At 48.1% G+C, this 20,326-nt stretch overlaps 1 protein-coding gene across 1 annotated transcript in view; it reads left to right on the top strand.

Annotated features, from left to right (window-relative positions):
- Positions 1-2,195: 2,195 nt before the first annotated feature.
- The window catches only part of PLOD1 (procollagen-lysine,2-oxoglutarate 5-dioxygenase 1), a 31,684-nt gene continuing 13,553 nt past the window's right edge, over positions 2,196-20,326 (top strand). The window contains exons 1-5 of the mRNA XM_037881269.2: positions 2,196-2,655; positions 17,379-17,470; positions 18,006-18,139; positions 19,085-19,248; positions 19,753-19,865. Coding sequence (XP_037737197.1) covers positions 2,574-2,655; positions 17,379-17,470; positions 18,006-18,139; positions 19,085-19,248; positions 19,753-19,865 — 585 coding nt within the window. The 5' untranslated portion in view covers positions 2,196-2,573. The remainder of the gene's footprint in view (positions 2,656-17,378; positions 17,471-18,005; positions 18,140-19,084; positions 19,249-19,752; positions 19,866-20,326) is intronic.

Genomic DNA, 20,326 nt, shown 5'->3' with positions numbered 1-20,326 from the left:
CACATCAGCCATTTACTTTGATTGCACAAATAGATCAGATCTATGGCTCTTTGTTGAGGTGTCAAGGTTGCCAGTATTCTTACATGAAGCAAAATGGAATGCCCCAACTAGTTATAAAACTATAGACCTACATCTCACTGGGATATCTTTGATGTACTTCATATTTTCTCTTCCCTTTCAAGATCTTGCTTCCTTAGGTTTCCCCCGCAGAGGCCCATAGGGAACTAAAATTCCACTTGATTGCAAGTTTGTTTTGCCTGCCTAAAGACAGCAGGTTTGGGACGCAGGATTCTACCTCACTGAGTGAGTTTCTTCTCTCATTTACAACTGTGAGCTTTGTGATCAGGAAGCATCCAGCATCTGATCCATTACTCTGATGCTAATATCCTGACACACGCGGTACATTTCCTGATACTTGCTCCCTGTCCTCAGTCAAGCACTCCCCATCTCTCTGATACTATTGCACTTTTTTCAATCCCAGAGCACATGCTCTACCATCTCCAGTTCTCTGCCCCTGACTTTCATATACCCCAGTTCCCCTGTTGATCTACCCAGTGCTATTCCCTCTTCCCTGACAGATTTCCTATCCTCACATAGAGTCAGTGGGTTCAATTCAGCCCTGCGAGGAGGAGGGGCTTGGGGCTTCAGCCCTGCGGGGCGCACCTGCCAGGGCTCGGGGCTTCAGCAGCCTCAACCCCCGGCTCCTGGCAGATGTGCCCCAGCTCTTGAACTTCTGAAGATTGTCGTATGTGGCTCGGAGGGCCAGTAAGTTTGGCCACCCCTGCTCTAGGTTCTACTGCAATATAAATAGTAGAAATAATAAATAATAATAAATAATATTTAATAACTTGCTCCAGGCCACACAGCAAGTCAGTATCAGAGATGGGTTTACTCAGCACAACATTCAGTACCTTACAAAAATGACCAGAACCCCCCGCCTCACCCTTTTAAATTAATATATTTTTATTACACCAATAAGGCAAACCAAACATATAAAATAGCCTTGTTATAGAACTAAGCAGGACTTCAAGGGGCGAAATGCTTGCACAACAAAACAATTAAAGATGAACTAACCAGGTTCTTAATGATAAACAGAAAAATAAATGTAAGCAAAAGGATAAATGAGCAATAAATGGTAGCGGATGAAACACACCACGTATCTATGTGAGTATTGTAACAGATTTTTTACTATGCTAGTAAGAGACGACTAATGTGAACTGACAGGTGGAAGGAAAGTATTTAATAATGATCCCCAAATTCCAAAGCTGTGTGTAATCTTTTTCTGCTTCAACTTTCTCATGCTTACTGTCTGTGCAAATGTGCAAACCACGTGCAGGGGTGCTGGAACAATTTGTATTCAGTAGAACCTCCGAGTTACGAACTCGGCGGGGAATGGAGGTGGTTTGTAATTCTGAAATGTACCTAACCCTGAACAAAACATTATGGTTCTCTCCAAAGTTTACAACTGAACATTGACTTACTACAGCTTGGAAACTTTACTATGCTGAAGAAAAATGTGGCTTTCCTTTTTTTTAGTAGTTTACATTTAACACAGTATGGTACTGTATTTGCCTTTTTTTTTTTTTTTTTTTGGTTGTCTCTGCTGCTGCTTGATTGTGTACCTCTGGTTCCAAATCAGGTTTTGTGGTTGACTCTGGTGTTTGTAATTCTGAGGTTCTATTGCCGTGGGGGTGCTGAGAGCCACTGAACCGAACCGTAAACCCTGTATATGATGGAAACCCCACTTCAAGCCACAGGGTACGGCAGCACCCCGAGTTCCAGCACCTACAATCACATGATAACCATGCATTAGATGGGGCGGGGGGGGGGGGGAGGAGTGTTCCTCCCACTTCGAGTGGCTCATCTCTGACCACGATTAAATGCTCCACTTCCCTCAGCTCCTTCATTACAAATCCATCCCTTGGGTCCTGATACACACGGGGAGTCTGGAACAGGCGGGGTGCTGATGATGGAAACCATGTTATCTGGTGTTTGTTATTACTACTTCAATCCACCTGCACCCCCCCCCCCCCACAACACACACCCTTTGGGAAAGCTGGGAGCTGAACTTGGCCACATTAGTTCATTTCTAAGGAGTACTAGAGATGGTCTCTCTGTGTAGCATTTGTCACGCCCAAATCGCCCGCAATACGTAACGAGGTGTGTCCATAAAGCCCCCCTGAAATGGGGCGGTGGGGATGGGGTGACGGCAGCCCGGAGCAGGAACCCTGTCTGCCCCAGGTGCCCCAGGCTGGGGACTGGGTTAGTGGTGGGGGGGAAGCAGTGGGGCGGGCAGACTCCCCAGCTTTCGGTGTGCTGGGCCCTTGCCCCAGGCGGCTCCAGCGACCCGGGCGGGAGGGAAGGGGCTGAGCCCGGGCGGCAGGGAGGAGCCCCGCGGAGGGGCGTGTTTAGTGCGTGGCAGCGAGAGCCTCGCAGCGCCGGGACTCGGCCGCGGTGGGTGCCCGCTTTGTCCCGCTCCCCGGTGCACAGGGCTGGGTCCGGTCTGCAGGCAGCGCCGCGGCTGGAGCCGGAACCGGACTCGGGGAGCCCAGGATCCGCTACAAGTCGCCCCGATGCTGCCCCAGCTGCTCCTGCTGCCCGGGCTGGTCCTCACGCTGCTGATCGCGGAGGGGAGCCGCGGTTCCAAGCAGGAGGGTAAGAGGGGGGCCCTGAGCTCCTGTCCCGGGCGCCGCCAGCGGGGGGCCAGCGTCCCCTGCCCGGGGGGCCCCGGGCGCCGCCAGCGGGGGGCCAGCGTCCCCTGCCCGGGGGGCCCCGGGCGCCGCCAGCGGGGGGCCAGCGTCCCCTGCCCGGGGGGACCCGGGCGCCGCCAGCCTGGAGTCAGTGCTCACAGCACAGAGTGAGTAACATGAGCTTCAGGTACCACCCAGCCTGAGGTAAGTGCCCCAGGCTCAGCCCTTGGGCCCTGTTGCATCACACAACCTGTGGTCAGTGCCTGTTACACTTCTATGGTGCACCTAGACAGCCAGACAGGGATTGGTAAATGGAGGGTTGGAGCCCTGGGATGCCTGTGTGATTATCTGAGGTCTGGAACAATCAGAAGATACCATCATTTTATCCCTATACAAACAGGTGGTGTCATAAATATAAAGGGAAGGGTAAACCCCTGTAAAATCCCTCCTGGCCAGAGGAAATCTCCTCTCACCTGTAAAGGGTTAAGAAGCTAAAGGTAACCTCGCTGGCACCTGACCAAAATGACCAATGAGGAGACAAGATAATTTCAAAAGCTGGGAGGAGGGAGAGAAACAAAGGGTATGTGTGTCTGTCTATATTTTGTCTTTGCCGGGGATAGACCAGGAATGAAGCCTTAGAACTTTTAGTAAGTAATCTAGCTAGGTACGTGTTAGATTATGATTTCTTTAAATGGCTGAGAAAAGAATTGTGCTGAATAGAATAACTATTTCTGTCTGTGTATCTTTTTTGTAACTTAAGGTTTTGCCTAGAGGGGTTCTCTATGTTTTGAATCTAATTACCCTGTAAAGTATTTACCATCCTGATTTTACAGGGGGGATTTTTTTTTTTCTATTTACTTCTATTTCTATTAAAAGTCTTCTTGTAAGAAAACTGAATGCTTTTTCATTGTTCTCAGATCCAAGGGTTTGGGTCTGTGGTCACCTATGCAAATTGGTGAGGCTTTTTATCCAACATTTCCCTGGAAAGGGGGGGTGCAAGTGTTGGGAGGATTGTTCATTGTTCTTAAGATCCAAGGGTCTGGGTCTGTAGTCACCTAGGCAAATTGGTGAGGCTTTTTACCAAACCTTGTCCAGGAAGTGGGGTGCAAGGTTTTGGGAAGTATTTTGGGGGGAAAGACGTGTCCAAACAGCTCTTCCCCAGTAACCAGTATTTGTTTGGTGGTGGTAGCGGCCAATCCAAGGACAAAGGGTGGAATATTTTGTACCTTGGGGAAGTTTTGACCTAAGCTGGTAAAGATAAGCTTAGGAGGTTTTTTTCATGCAGGTCCCCACATCTGTACCCTAGAGTTCAGAGTGGGGGAGGAACCTTGACATGGTGGCAGAGTGGTGGGATTAACCTGAAATCATTTTGAGATCCAGTTGAGATTTTTTGAACTAGAAATACAGATTTTAAAAAGGAAATTGTCTTTCCTTTGGAAAGGAAGTCCAGAAGCAGCTGAAACTGAAAGCAGCTTGTTTTTTCTCTGCTTTGTGGCCAAGCAGAGACAAAAGGAGATTATCTTTGTGAATTGCAGGTTTTCTTTGCCTGGAGGCAGGGTACTTAACTCCTGCAGGGAAATTCACAGTCTTCCAACCCAGAGTTTTTTTTTTTTCCTAAAAGTAAATAGAAGGGGGGGTGTTCTACCCATTTGCCTGGAGACAAAAGTGGCAGGGTTTTTTTTTTTTTTTGGATTTTGATTTTTTACAAGGAGCACAAGTTTAAAAAGGAAACTTGTTTTTTCTTTGGGCTGGGTAAACAGGTTTCCAAATAGTTGGAAGTTTTTGCTTTGATTTGGGCCCAGAGCAGAGACAAGGGAATTGTCTTTTTCTGTAGGCTGACAATCACTATCAGAGAATAGGTATTCTATTCCAGCACAGCAAAATTTTACAGCCAAGTTTTGTTTGTTTATTTCTAAACCTCGGGTGTAAAGTTAGTTAAAAACAGAGAGGTTAGAATGACAAAATCTGCAGCTCGACTACAGCTGGAATTAGCCAGATTTCAGGCTGAGGAAAGACAAAGGGAACATGAAAGACAGATAGAACTCATGCGGCTGAAGAAGGAGGAGAAGGAACAAGAGAGGAAGCATGTGGAGGAGGAGAAGGAAAAAGAGAGGAAGCATGTGGAGGAGGAGAAGGAAAAAGAGAGGAAGCATGTGGAGGAGGTGGAGAAGATAAAGGCTCAGCAGAATATACCAACAAACCCTAGCAATCCTTCTCCAGGTACCACTTCCCATCCCAGAAAGTTCCCCACCTACAAGGCAGGTGATGATACTGAGGCCTTCTTAGAAAACTTCGAAAGGGCCTGCCTTGGGTACAACATCTCTACTGACCAATACATGGTAGAGCTGAGGCCGCAGCTCAGTGGACCCTTAGCTGAGGTGGCGGCTGAAATGCCTAAAGAACACATGAACAAGTATGAACTGTTTAAATCCAAGGCGAGAGTCAGAATGGGGATAACACCCGAGCAGTCTCGTCGGAGGTTCAGAGCCCTAAGGTGGAAACCAGACGTGTCATTTACCCGACATGCCTACCACATTGTGAAACATTGGGATGCCTGGATATCCGGAGCAAGTGTTGAATCTCCAGTAAATTTGCCCTTCCTAATGCAAATGGAACAATTCTTAGAGGGTGTTCCTGAAGAAATAGAAAGGTACATCCTAGATGGGAAGCCCAAAACTGTAATCGAGGCAGGAGAGATTGGAGCCAGATGGGTGGAGGTGGCAGAGAAGAAGAAAACTGGTCGCAGTTGGAGCGGAGACCAGAAGGGACAACCCCAGACCACACCCTATTACCGGGGGCCGCCCAAAGCCCCACCTACCTCCCAAAGAACCCTCCAGACCCCTTATCGTCCCTCCACCCCGTTCTCCAGCAACCCTCCTCGCCCCAGTGACCAGTCAGCTGGACGATGTTTTAAATGTAACGAGCTGGGGCATGTAAAGGCCAACTGCCCCAAGAACCCCAACAGATTACAGTTCATTGCACCGGAATCGCACCAGAGGTCCACAGGCCCAGATACCTCCCAGATACCCTTGGAGCGGAGGGAAACTGTGAGTGTGGGCGGGAAGAAGGTCACCGCGTGGAGGGACACCGGAGCACAAGTGTCAGCTATCCATGCTTCCTTAGTGGACCCCAATTTAATCAACCCAGAGATCCAAGTGACGATTCAACCCTTCAAGTCCAACTCTTTCGATTTGCCTACAGCCAAGTTGCCTGTCCAGTACAAGGGCTGGTCCGGAACGTGGACTTTTGCAGTCTATGATGATTATCCCATCCCCATGCTGTTGGGGGAAGACTTGGCCAATCATGTGAAGCAGGCCAAGAGGGTGGGAACGGTCACCCGCAGCCAGGCTAACCAAGCCGTGAGGCCTAGCTCTGTTCCGGAAACTTCTATCAGGACCCGGTCAGAGGTGATGGATCCGGACCCCAGACCAATGTCTGCAACAGCAGTAGTGGATCCAGTCCCAGAGACCCAGACGGAACCAGTCCCAGAACCGGAACCAGCCGAACAACCAACACCAGACCCATTGCCAGCACTGAATCCAGTACTTGCAACCTCAACACCAGAGGGCCCCACCGACCCTGAACCGACAGCAGCCGATAACCCGACACAAGAGGCTCAGCCGGAGCCTGAATCCCAACATAGTTCACCAGCGGAGAGCGGTTCACAGTCAACAGAAACAGCCCCATCCCCTATATCGCTTCCAGAGGGACCAAGCCTAGGTCCACAATCCAATAAGGAACTGATGTCTCCAGCATCAAGGGAACAGTTCCAGACCGAACAGGAAGCAGATGAAAGCCTCCAGAGAGCTTGGACGGCGGCACGGAGCAACCCACCGCCTCTCAGCTCTTCTAATCGATCCAGGTTTGTTGTAGAAAGAGGACTTTTATACAAGGAAACTCTTTCTGGTGGACACCAGGAAGACTGGCATCCTCAGAGACAGTTGGTAGTTCCAACTAAATACCGGGCCAAGCTCTTGAGCTTAGCCCACGATCATCCTAGTGGCCATGCTGGGGTGAACAGGACCAAAGACCGTTTGGGGGGGTCATTCCACTGGGAGGGAATGGGCAAGGATGTTTCTACCTATGTCCAGTCTTGTGAGGTGTGCCAAAGAGTGGGAAAGCCCCAAGACCAGGTCAAAGCCCCTCTCCAGCCACTCCCCATCATTGAAGTTCCATTTCAGCGAGTAGCTGTGGATATTCTGGGTCCTTTTCCGAAAAAGACACCCAGAGGAAAGCAGTACATACTGACTTTCATGGATTTTGCCACCCGATGGCCGGAAGCAGTAGCTCTAAGCAACACCAGGGCTAAAAGTGTGTGCCAGGCACTAGCAGACATTTTTGCCAGGGTAGGTTGGCCCTCCGACATCCTCACAGATGCAGGGACTAATTTCCTGGCAGGAACTATGAAAAACCTTTGGGAAGCTCATGGGGTAAATCACTTGGTTGCCACTCCTTACCACCATCAAACAAATGGCATGGTGGAGAAGTTTAATGGAACTTTGGGGGCCATGATACGTAAATTCGTAAATGAGCACTCCAATGATTGGGACCTAGTGTTGCAGCAGTTGCTCTTTGCCTACAGAGCTGTACCACACCCCAGTTTAGGGTTTTCCCCATTTGAACTTGTATATGGCCGTGAGGTTAAGGGGCCATTGCAGTTGGTGAAGCAGCAATGGGAGGGATTTACACCTTCTCCAGGAACTAACATTCTGGACTTTGTAACCAACCTACAAAACACCCTCCGAACCTCTTTAGCCCTTGCTAAAGAAAACTTACAGGATGCTCAAAAAGAGCAAAAAGCCTGGTATGATAAACATGCCAGAGAGCGTTCCTTCAAAGTAGGGGACCAGGTCATGGTCTTAAAGGCGCTCCAGGCCCATAAAATGGAAGCATCGTGGGAAGGGCCATTCACGGTCCAGGAGCGCCTGGGAGCTGTTAATTATCTCATAGCATTCCCCACCTCCAACCGAAAGCCTAAGGTGTACCATATTAATTCTCTAAAGCCCTTTTATTCCAGAGAATTAAAGGTTTGTCAGTTTACAGCCCAGGGAGGAGACGACGCTGAGTGGCCTGAAGGTGTCTACTACGAAGGGAAATGTGCTGGTGGTGTGGAAGAGGTGAACCTCTCCATGACCCTTGGGCGTATGCAGCGACAGCAGATCCAGGAGCTGTGCACTAGCTACGCGCCAACGTTCTCAGCCACCCCAGGACTGACTGAACGGGCATACCACTCCATTGACACAGGTAATGCTCGCCCAATTAGAGTCCAACCTTACCGGGTGTCTCCTCAAGCTAAAACTGCTATAGAACGGGAGATCCGGGATATGTTACAGATGGGTGTAATCCGCCCCTCTGAAAGTGCATGGGCATCTCCAGTGGTTCTAGTTCCCAAACCAGATGGGGAAATACGTTTTTGCGTGGACTACCGTAAGCTAAATGCTGTAACTCGCCCAGACAACTATCCAATGCCACGCACAGATGAACTATTAGAGAAACTGGGACGGGCCCAGTTCATCTCTACCTTGGACTTAACCAAGGGGTACTGGCAGGTACCGCTAGATGAATCTGCCAAGGAAAGGTCAGCCTTCACCACACATCTCGGGCTGTATGAATTTAATGTACTCCCTTTCGGGCTGCGAAATGCACCCGCCACCTTCCAAAGACTTGTAGATGGTCTCCTAGCAGGATTAGGAGAATATGCAGTCGCCTACCTTGACGATGTGGCCATATTTTCGGATTCCTGGGCAGACCACCTGGAACATCTACAAAAAGTCCTTGAGCGCATAAGGGAGGCAGGACTAACTGTTAAGGCTAAGAAGTGTCAAATAGGCCTAAACAGAGTGACTTACCTTGGACACCAGGTGGGTCAAGGAACTATCAGCCCCCTACAGGCCAAAGTGGATGCTATCCAAAAGTGGCCTGTCCCAAAGTCAAAGAAACAGGTTCAATCCTTCTTAGGCTTGGCCGGTTATTACAGACGATTTGTACCGCACTACAGCCAAATCGCCGCCCCACTGACAGACCTAACCAAAAAGAAACAGCCAAATGCGGTTCAGTGGACCGAAAAGTGTCAGAAGGCCTTTAACAAGCTTAAAGCAACACTCATGTCTGACCCTGTACTAAGGGCCCCAGACTTTGACAAACCGTTCCTAGTAACCACAGATGCGTCCGAGCGTGGTGTGGGAGCAGTTTTAATGCAGAAAGGACCTGATCAAGAATTCCACCCTGTAGTGTTTCTCAGCAAAAAACTGTCTGAGAGGGAAAGCCACTGGTCAGTCACTGAAAAAGAATGTTACGCCATTGTCTACGCTCTGGAAAAGCTACGCCCATATGTTTGGGGACGGCGTTTCCACCTGCAAACCGACCATGCTGCACTGAAGTGGCTTCACACGGTCAAAGAAAATAGCAAAAAACTTCTTCGGTGGAGTTTAGCTCTCCAAGATTTTGATTTTGACATCCAACACATCTCAGGAGCTTCTAACAAAGTGGCTGATGCACTCTCCCGTGAAAGTTTCCCAGAATCAACTGGTTAAAATCGTCCTTGAGATGTAGAAAATATTGTTAGTCTTTATGTACTTGGTAGTATATTTAGAGATGCATGTGTCTTATTAACTCTGTTTTTCCTAGAGCTCCAGGAAGAAATCCCAGCCAGTGTTTCATCCTAGCTGAGATTTGGGGGGCGTGTCATAAATATAAAGGGAAGGGTAAACCCCTGTAAAATCCCTCCTGGCCAGAGGAAATCTCCTCTCACCTGTAAAGGGTTAAGAAGCTAAAGGTAACCTCGCTGGCACCTGACCAAATGACCAATGAGGAGACAAGATAATTTCAAAAGCTGGGAGGAGGGAGAGAAACAAAGGGTATGTGTGTCTGTCTATATTTTGTCTTTGCCGGGGATAGACCAGGAATGAAGCCTTAGAACTTTTAGTAAGTAATCTAGCTAGGTACGTGTTAGATTATGATTTCTTTAAATGGCTGAGAAAAGAATTGTGCTGAATAGAATAACTATTTCTGTCTGTGTATCTTTTTTGTAACTTAAGGTTTTGCCTAGAGGGGTTCTCTATGTTTTGAATCTAATTACCCTGTAAAGTATTTACCATCCTGATTTTACAGGGGGGATTTTTTTTTTTCTATTTACTTCTATTTCTATTAAAAGTCTTCTTGTAAGAAAACTGAATGCTTTTTCATTGTTCTCAGATCCAAGGGTTTGGGTCTGTGGTCACCTATGCAAATTGGTGAGGCTTTTATCCAACATTTCCCTGGAAAGGGGGGGTGCAAGTGTTGGGAGGATTGTTCATTGTTCTTAAGATCCAAGGGTCTGGGTCTGTAGTCACCTAGGCAAATTGGTGAGGCTTTTTACCAAACCTTGTCCAGGAAGTGGGGTGCAAGGTTTTGGGAAGTATTTTGGGGGGAAAGACGTGTCCAAACAGCTCTTCCCCAGTAACCAGTATTTGTTTGGTGGTGGTAGCGGCCAATCCAAGGACAAAGGGTGGAATATTTTGTACCTTGGGGAAGTTTTGACCTAAGCTGGTAAAGATAAGCTTAGGAGGTTTTTTTCATGCAGGTCCCCACATCTGTACCCTAGAGTTCAGAGTGGGGGAGGAACCTTGACAGGTGGTGAGGGAACCTCTAAAGTATTTTGCTAAATGCAGAAGAATTGGAATAGCTACTGCAGATGACTACAAGCATGATATAGAGTTTCACGCATTACAACTCTGAAGAGCAATTTGGCTCATTACATTTATTTTCATTAAAGAAGTGGCAATTAAGAGGCAACGTGATTTAAGTTGTAAATAATGGTACAAGTTGAAAATCAGGAGTAGGGAATTTTCAAGATTCCACACATTTCCCCATCCTGAATCAGGATGAAAAGTCAAAATCTTGAAAATTTTCACAAATCAAGAACCTGGAAAAAAAAATCCATTCAGGTTGATAGAAACATTCTATTTAGATAAATTCAAAATGTGTTTTTTTTTTCATTTAAACCTTTTTTTGTTGTAACCCTTTTTTGTGGAAATTTTCTAAAATTCAAAGCAAATAGTCATTTTGACCCTCCAGATTGAAAGCTTCTATTTTGAAAATGTCAAAATGTGATGTTTTGACAACTTCCAAATGTTTACTTTCCCCAAATGTTTGGAATTGGGAGGTTTGTCAAGACCAACCCTTTGTGTGAACAGTTTGCTTTTGACAAATGGCCATTCGGCCCGGGGGGGATAAGTTTTGGCAAAAAATACCAGACCAGCTCTAAACAAGAGGGCACAAGCTAAAATTAACAAAGGATCAAGCACTGAGGGGGTTTAGCAGGAAGTTCCCTATTTACCTTTCTAGATCTTTGTGTGAATTTAGTTCCGGTGAAGGGCAAGAATGCCATCTCTAGAGACCAGTGGCCTGAGACGCAGAAGAGTGTTAGCACAGAGAGCTGCACAGTAAGCTTCCCCTTCACCATCCTGTCCATGTCCCCAGACCCTGATCTGGAGGATCAGATCATTTGTAGGGGCTGAAGGGGTAGTTCAGTCTCCAGCCTCACTCAGTCCTTGGCTTCTCTACTGAGATTGCCACAGAGCTGCCGATACTGCTGGTGGACTTTGTTATGATGTGGACATCTGTCTGACTGCCTTTAGCTGAGGGCAGCTACCAAATGGTGATGTCTTTGGATCACTGCTAACAGGCTGGATTTGAACTGGGAGCCTCGCAGGGAAAGGTTGTATCTCACGTTCCCTACCCTCTCTCACAAAGAACAACGAGGAGTCCTTGTGGAGACTAACAAATTTATTTGGGCATAAGCTTTCGTGGGCTAAAACCCCCTTCATCAGATTTCCACTCCATGCATCTGATGAAGTGGGTTTTAGCCCACGAAAGCTTATGCCCAAACAAATTTGTTAGTCTCTAAGGTGCCACAAGGGCTCCTTGTTGTTTTTGCTGATACAGACTAACACGGCAACCACTCTGAAATCTCTAACTAAGGAAGCTAAACTGTGGGCTGTCACAGGCAGCGATAGGAGCTGAAAGTGTGAACCTATTACAAGAGGTTAGGCCTGCTCTGTTTACAGATTTTGTACTGATTTAACAATTTCAGGTAGGACAGTGATTTTTTTTAAACAAAAACAGTCCCCTAGTGTGGATCTAATTGTACTAGTAATAAGGTGCCTGGTACCGGTATAGTTTATTCCCCAAATTGGCGGGAATAACTTATATTGCTATAAGCATCTTTTTACTTGTATAACTGTGTCCCCCAGGGCGGTGTACTGCTTTACCAGTCCCAGCATAAGGCACCAGTACTTAAAGCACCACAGGGTTGGTGTGTAGGCGAATCCTTAGAGGAGTGTAAGAATAGCAACTCTGTGCAAAGCTTGGGTCATGCTTCCTGCACTCCTTGTGCACCCCAGATTCTCACTGATTTTATTAACAGGAGTCCAGGGCTCACCACGAACAGAAATTTGGCCCTATGCAGGAATCGGTGTGGTGTATTGCATAGGGCAAGGGGCTTGGAATGAGTGCTTTTCCCTTTCGGCCATTGACTTGCTGCAGGGCCTTAAGAAAAATCTGCACTTCAGCTTCAACAATTGTAATATGGGGATACTACTACCGAGCCTCTTCTGTAAAGCGCCTGGAGACCCATCTTTTTGCAAGTCTAGGTACTACTTGTGCTGTGTTTGACTTACTATTAAAAGAGAAAGTGTGCTTCAAGTAAACTTAATTTGGCAATTCAATTCTCAGATGTCGAATCGGGCATTGATTTTACTAATTGTCTCCTGGGTGAGTCGTATTTTCTTAAGCTTTATTTTACTAGCAGTCTTTACAGTCATGCTTTCCAAAGCGCAGCTTAGGGCTAAAGGCAGCCCTGGGCGTCTTAATATGCAACTGCATCTGTGCTCTCCCTATGAGTTCAGGAAAAAGATGATCGTCTCTAAGGGTATGTCTACACTGGCACGTCGTCGGCAAAACTTTTGTTGTTCAGGGGTGTTAAACCCCCCCCCCCCCCCCCCCCCCCCGTCCCCACTCCCCCGAATGACAAAAGTTTTGCAGGCAAAAAGCACCGGTGTGAACTTTGTTGGCAGGAACGCTCTCGTGATGACAAAGCCACTGCTGATTGTGGGAGGTGGAAATTTTTTGTGGAACTCTCTCCTGCCGACAAACAGCGGCTACGCTACGCAGCTTTTCGCGGCACGGCTGTAGCGGCTCGGCTGTGTCGCTAAAAGCTGTGTAGTGTAGCCACAGTCTACGTTTACTGCTGCTGAACTCCTCCAGCAAGCAGATTCTAACTATTTATGTGGAGAAACATTGAAGTCCACCCTGATAGTATTGCTGTTTGCATTTATTATTGATCTAAAAGTTATGTCTCTGTAACGATACTTTGCCTTCCATAACTCTTTTCACCACAGTGCTCCAGGTGCTTTAGAAAGGTTGGTAAGCATCATGTACCCATTGTACAGATGGGAAAATGGAGGCCCAGAGCGTGAAGTGATTTGCTAATGTCACAGAGCAGGTCAGTGGGAGGCAGAATCCAGGTCTCCTGAATCTAAGTCCAATGCTTGATCCACTGATCCATGCTGCTCCTGTACTCTGTGTTTATACAATTAACTGTAACTTCCAGGTTTCTGGTTGTCCGAGTGGCCTTCAGTGTCACTGAGTCTGGATGACCCTGCTTGGCAGAAAGGAGTCAGTGTTTCTGTTTACAAGAAGTAAGGTGGGACAGAAGATGTGAAAGAGTACATCTGCTTTGAAATGCTTCCACAAAATGCCAAACATATGTTACCCTGCTCACAAGGCTTTTGAATGCTGGTGTAAACTGGCACCGTTCCAATGATTTCCAGCTGGGGATCTGGCCCGGGGTGATTTATGTCTGGAGAAGGGAGCCAGGATTTGAAATGGTGATGTGGAGAAAGAGAAGAGCATTTGGGGAACCCAGCAAAGGGCTTTGCCGGTTATAGAGCAAAAGGGTAATTACTGCGGCTTAGGAAGTGAATATTCACTTGCAGCAGTAACTTTGAGGAAGAAAAGGGTAAAAGGGGAAGGTAGGTGGAGGCTGCATAGTTCAGCCTTAGACTTCCGAGACTGGACTGAAAGAATGCCTCGTGGGTGGAAAGATCTCTCTGTAGCTAGAGGCCTCTTGGCACAGAAGTGAAGCCTAGCTAGTGTCTCTCAAAGTTGTTCCTCCCCACCAGATCATTAATTAAGGGGAATCTTTATTGAGGAATTCGGCCCAGAGTCTGTGTGGGGAGGACTGAGGCTCTGCACTGGCTTTTTCTCGCTCTAATTAATTTATATGCTGCACAGTGAGGTCTTTTTCTATCTCCGAAATATGACACCTCTTCCTCAGCCATCTGCTGGAGCCTCTCGCACTCTCCCATCTGGTGCAGGAAAACTCTGGAAGTCACATAAGATGAGTGTAAACAGTTTGCTGACTGTCTTTGGAAGGTGGCGTGAAAATGAATTCCTGCTTTGTTTGGTTTGAGATCCTCGGTCCTTGGAGAGTGTTCAGGCTGGAATAGCTGCCCAGCAGTGGGCTCCTATAAATTATTCCATCTTATTCAGTTAATTTACATCTTCAGCTCTCGCAGCAGGGGCTGGAATTTAATGTCTCTTTTCCAGCCCCCTGCCTGGTATTCCACATTTGCATCCCTTCTCATCTGCCTTCTGATTCCCATTTTCTAGGAAAGCCTGAGCTCCTGGCTCCCTAGCAAAGCGGGCTGTTCTGGTGCTCTGCACGCTGTCACATGACTGGCGACTTGCCGGCTTTAGCATATTCCCTGGGGGACTGCATACTTTCCTAAACTGTTTACATCTGACTCCACAGAACATGAAAAGCAGGAGTGTAATTAGGGCCCCAACTATGCTGGCTAAATAACTGAGTTTAAAAACTATGCTTCTGCATCATTCAAATTCCTTTATAGCTCTGTCCATCTGTCTGTCCATCCATCTGGGTCATGCTCAACACTGTGGTACCTAAATGACTAACAAATAGCCCAGAAGGGCTCTGTGGAGCTTGGAAGCTTGTCTCCTTCACCAACAGAAGATGGTTCAATAAAAGATATGACCTCACTCACCTTATCGCGAACAAAATATACTTAAATCCAACTTGATGGTCTCTTATTGACCTGTAATCTCTCTTCATATTGTTGTGATGGGAATAAAGGATCTCATGGACTTCTGGTTAAAACCCCTTCTCTCCCTCAGCTGGGAATCCCAAACTTATCTCTACCCTTGCTACCCCCACCCCAGATCTCTCTCTGCAACTGTACTATAGTTTCATCCATATCCGGAGGACTCGGACAGATAATTGCTGTGGGTTAGTATCAACCCTTCACCATTTTCATAAGAACGTCATATTGGATCAGACCAAAGGTCCATCTAGCCCAGTGTCCTGTCTTCCGACAGTGGCCAGTGCCAGGTGCCCAGAGGAAATGAACAGAACAGGTCATCATCAAGTGATCCATTCCCCTGTCGCTCATTCCCAGCTTCTGGCAAACAGAGGCTAGGGACACCGTCCCTGCCCATCCTGGCTAATAGCCATTTTATGCTCAGGTCTACCACATCCATCCAGAGATCCTGCTTTTCTCATGCATCCAGAGGCGTCAGGCTCTGTGTGCCCAGGAAATCTATCCAGGTGCATTGGGGATGCACATCAGGTGCACCCACTAGGAAATTCACTCCTCCAGTGTCACTGGATAAGCCTGCTAGATCCAAGAAAATGCTCCTCCAGGCCAATCCGTTATTCTTGGAATTTTCCAGTGTTCCAGTCAACTGGCCCAGGATCCTGTTTGAACAGTGCTGCCAGGACCCCTGCACATTCCTATCCAGGGTGAAAGTGTTAACATGAAGACCTGCCACAAAGCAGAGCATTCAGTTACATCAAAGAAATCATGGGTCCAATCCTAAAAGTTTTACTCCATTTTTACTTAGACAAAGCTCTTATCAAAGACAATGGGAGTTTTGCCAACATGAGGATGTGTAAAAACTGAAAAAGTACTTCAGAATTTGGCCTCATACTTTAAGAAACTGGAAACCAAAAAATCAAGAGCAGTAGGGAGAGAATGTTGGATGGAGGCTGTGACAGAATAAATCCACATTATATATAGTAGACATCTGGACTATAGATCCTGACTACAATAGAAAATCAGAGGCGTGTCCAAGAGAAAAAAAACAGCTATCTGGCCAAATGCTGTAGTTCCTTATGTCGGTGTAAATGCTCACTGGAGAGAGCGAGCAATGCTGCAGGTAAGCACTTAAACGAAGTGGATGATTTTCAAGTCTGCACGTTCATTGATGGCAGTGTTATTTTTTTACCTTCATGTTTAATTTTCTTTAAACTCTGTCTGAGGAAAGTGAGACTTACATTTTACGTTACTAGAGAAACCCTCCGTAAGTTGTATTCTCTGTGTCTGTCTCACAAGCTGAGCAATGAAATGATAGTTTTGTAAAGTCTCACACTTCACGGGCAGGGCCAGCTTCTGACCTCGGTTGTACCAGTGTAAAGGCAACGTAATGACACAGGTTTCATTGGTTTTAGCGTAGGGCTCCTTAGCCATGCTCTGCCTCTGGCTGGCCCCACTCAGGGGCTACACTGGCTGGCTGCTCCAGGAGAGCAGAGCTGTGGGTGGGTATCTTGCGGTGCACCTCCAGAATGGCTTTCCACCCTTGCTGGCCTGCAGCCCGGCTTCCACCAGTGGACTCCAGGCTGTGAATCCAATCCTGACTGTAATTTAGGAGACATCTTTTCTCAGGGACGGAAGCACCCCCCACCGCATTGAAATCAGAAGAGCGCTGTTCCCTCTAAGCTGTGCGCCTGTGTGCACGCACACAGATTCTAAACCCCATGCACACGGCGAAACACCGGGCGCACAAAAATTTGCACTGAAGCACAACAATTTGCAGAGAAGAAAGTTTTTGCGCACTCGGCCTGTCAAAAATGTGCACAGAAGAAATTGTGCGCACAGCCTGTCAAAAATGAGAGGGAACATTGCAGTAGAGTAGCACGTGCAGAATTTGGTCCAAACTTCGGCGCTGAGAGTCTGCAGGGGAGCATGACTTTGCTTATGCAAACATTTGACCCTAGATCCAAGTTAGACGGTGCTTTAGTCTGTGTTTCATAGGACTATGTTGTCGCAATGAAAAGCAGAGGTTGAGCAGAGGCAGTCATGCTGGGTGGTGAGTGATGAAGACATCAAGACTCTGTCAAGTTCTATTCCTGCATCTGTGGCTAGCTTGCCATGTGGCCTTGGGAAAGTCACTTAACTTCTTGGGGGGTACGTCTACACTGCCGCTTGGACCAAGCCTCCCAACCCAGGTAGACAGGCTCACGTGAGCGGGGCTCGAGCTAGCATGCTAGAACAAGCAGTGCGGACGTAGCCGCTCAGGCTGCAGCTTGGGCCCTCGAGCCGAGGGGGTCAGAGCCCGAGCCTCAGCATCCACACTGCTATTTTTGTAACATGCTTGCTCGAGTCCTGCCAGAGCGAGTCTGTCTACCTGGGCGAGAGGCTCGCTCCCAGCTGCAGTGTAGACGTACCTGCTATGCCTCAACTTTCCCCACACTACCTACCTTCATGAAGTCAGCCAGGGCCCTCAGGCTGCCAGTCCCCACCTCGCCCCTGTTTCTAATCGCAAAGCTGCTTTTTGAAGGTGGGTTGTTAAACGGTGAAACAGAGAAGGGCGGAACGTCTTTCTTTACCTGGTGCTTTCTCCTGCCTACAGAAAACCTGCTGGTTCTTACTGTGGCCACCCAGGAGACTGAGGGATTCAAACGCTTCAAAAGATCAGCCCAGTTCTTCAACTACAAAGTCCAGGTGAAGCCGTGCAGCCTTGGGAGTTGCTCCAAAGGGACCCCCACAACACCACACTTCCATCAGAAAGCTTTCATGGGTGCGGCAAGCCACGCTGCTATGACACAGCATCGTGCCGCTGTGACTCAAAAGCCGCGACACCGAGCCAGCCCCTGTGCCTGATCATTTCCTACAGAGACACCCGTGAAAGCTCTTTGCTGCCCGCTCTCCCGCACCATTCCTCGTGGTGACGCTCGGTGGCAGAGGATGGCTCAGCAGGAGCTGTGTGTCCACCAGAGCAAGTGTCCTTACGCCCTTGCCCACTGGGAGTTGCACTGGGAGAGGTCGGGATGGGTGTAACTGAGCTCCTTCTCAGCCAGCGCTCCTGCACCATTGCTCCTTGCCAAAAGTCTGACCGGAGGCCAGCAGTGACGTAGCTGTGAGTTTCTCTGGCAGCTGGTCCTCCTACCCCATTTCTTAGAGTGACTCACGCTGGGGAAACAAGTTGTTGCCTGTGTAGCGTGAACTCTTTGTTAAAAGGTTCCCTGTCACCCTTTAGGTTCTGGGGCTGGATGAGGAGTGGCGTGGTGATGACAAGAAGGTAGCAGGAGGTGGGCAGAAGGTCCGTCTCTTAAAGTCAGCTTTGAAGCAGCATGCGGATAAGGAGGACTTGATCATCCTCTTCACAGAAAGGTAAACGGGGCTGAAGGGATTTGCCATGAGTTGAGCCGTGAGGCAGGTTCTTAACAGGGGGTAATTAACCTGAAGGAGGTTGGTTGGGGAAGTTGAATTCCTGCCTACTGGGATTCCCTGCGCCATGCTGACTGCGAAATGTTAAATGCATCAGTGCCAGCTGGGAAGCTCTGACTGCAGTGGACCAAATCCAACTCTTGTGTAAGGATGATGGAGTTACCCCTGCTTACACCAGGCTGAATTTGGCCTCCAAGGGATCAGTGGGCTAGTTTGCCATTCTGGCCTGGCCTTTCCCAGCAGAATTGTCTGCTTGGCCAGGAGAGGTGGAGAGCCAGGCGGGTGGCATCTTGGGAGCCAAGAACTAGTCTGCGGTGAGGAGAAATAAGAGTGGGCTGACAGATGCCAGGGTTCGAGTCCTAGCACCCATAATGGACAGGCCAGGGATACCAGCGTCTGCCGCAGGCTCCGAGGACGTGAAGGGAAAGCTCTCTAGAAGCAAAGCTCCTGAGCGTTAAGGGATGTAAGGAACAATCCATCTGTGAGCTCAGTATTTTATTCACCACAGTAGGTTAGTTTGGAAGAAGTACCATATTCCGCTCAACGAGAATTCACAGAACCACAGAAAAATAGGACAGGAAGGGACCTTGAGAAGTCATCGAGACCAGCCCCCTGCACTGAGGCATGATGAAGTAAACCTAGATCATCCCTGTCTGGGGTTTGTCCAACCTGGTCCTAAAACCTCCAGTGTTGGGGATTCCATAGGGCTATTACCGCACCACACCGATGCCTGGAATGACTGCAGGGATTGTAACGCTGTAGTGCAGGGTTAAAAGAAAGTGATTCCGAGAGAATCTTCTGTTTCTCACACTCTTTTCTTCCTGACCTGTTCTCTTTGACTTCGTTCCTTTCTGTTCTCCTTTCTGCCTTGCTCTGCTGCTCCTGTAGCTATGATGTGCTCTTTGCATCGGGCCCTGCAGAGCTGCTGAAGAAGTTCAAACAGGCCAAGAGCAAGGTGGTTTTCTCAGCAGAGACCTTCATCTACCCTGACCGGAGGCTGGAAGCCAAGTACCCTCCGGTGCAAGATGGCAAGCGTTTCCTGGGTTCTGGAGGTAAGAGACAGGTCAGCGTCTCCCAGCTTTGTGTTTCCGGGAGACCGGGCTCTTAGAGAAGATGGGGCGGGGCAGAAAAGTACTGTGCAATTAGAGGGGAATTGAGACGGTGTGTGTACACATTCATAGCACATAAGCTAGGCACTTGCAAATATGTCTCCCTCCATTGACTGCAACCCATGTAGAGGATAAGAACCTGCAACTTACTCTTAGCTAGTGGGGCTGCTCCTTTAGCTCAGGTTACAGAAGCCTGCGCTTTGGGTGCTGAAGATTAAGGGTTCAATCCCCACTGATGACCCATGGCAGGAGAGTACACATCCCTTTGCCGAGAGATTGAAACTGTGTATCTGTGCTACCTTGCAGGGGGGGACTGAGACAGTGTATATGTCCCCTTGGAGAAGGGACTGAGACATTGTCCACATGTATGAGTCCCTGAGAATTTTCCCTTCCAGGCTGGCTGGATTGAGACGCTGGCTGTCTTCACCCTTTGCCTTGTTCCCGCAGGTTTCATAGGTTACGCTCCTAACCTAAACAAGCTTGTGGAGGATTGGAAAGGACTTGACAATGATAGTGACCAGCTCTTTTACACCAATATCTTCTTGGATCCGGAAAAAAGGGTACGTGTGAGTAGGTGATGCAGGTGCCGCATCTGGCCAGTGCCAGTGATCCCTGGTATCCTGCACCCTTTTCTGGGGCATACAGTGTGTTTTTCATTTCCAGACTTACTTGTGTGGAGTCCCCCAACCCCCATGCAGCATTCCAGCTGGCTGTAAAGGAGGTTGACCACTTAGGAACCTATTGCCCCAGCAGTATTTTCCTGTTTTTTCCCCTTCTTCTTCTTCGGATGTCTCCCTAGGTGTCTCTTTCTTGCCCCAGTAAGGACTACACTGGCACATATAAATGTTCACTTATGTGTACAGTGACCCATTTTGTTCAGGCCGATGTGCACCCTTGCACACCCCCCACTGTACCGTCCTTGCAATTTTTGTCTTGAAAGGGTCACTGCCCTATCAGATTTGACCCAGATGGCAGGTGCTTTTAAAACAAGGTTTCATGTCACTTAACACCAACGGCAATG

The sequence above is a fragment of the Chelonia mydas genome, chromosome 18 (assembly GCF_015237465.2).
Source record: "Chelonia mydas isolate rCheMyd1 chromosome 18, rCheMyd1.pri.v2, whole genome shotgun sequence".
In the NCBI taxonomy this organism is placed as follows: Eukaryota; Metazoa; Chordata; order Testudines; family Cheloniidae; genus Chelonia; species Chelonia mydas.
This window is presented reverse-complemented; position numbering and strand designations above follow the sequence as displayed.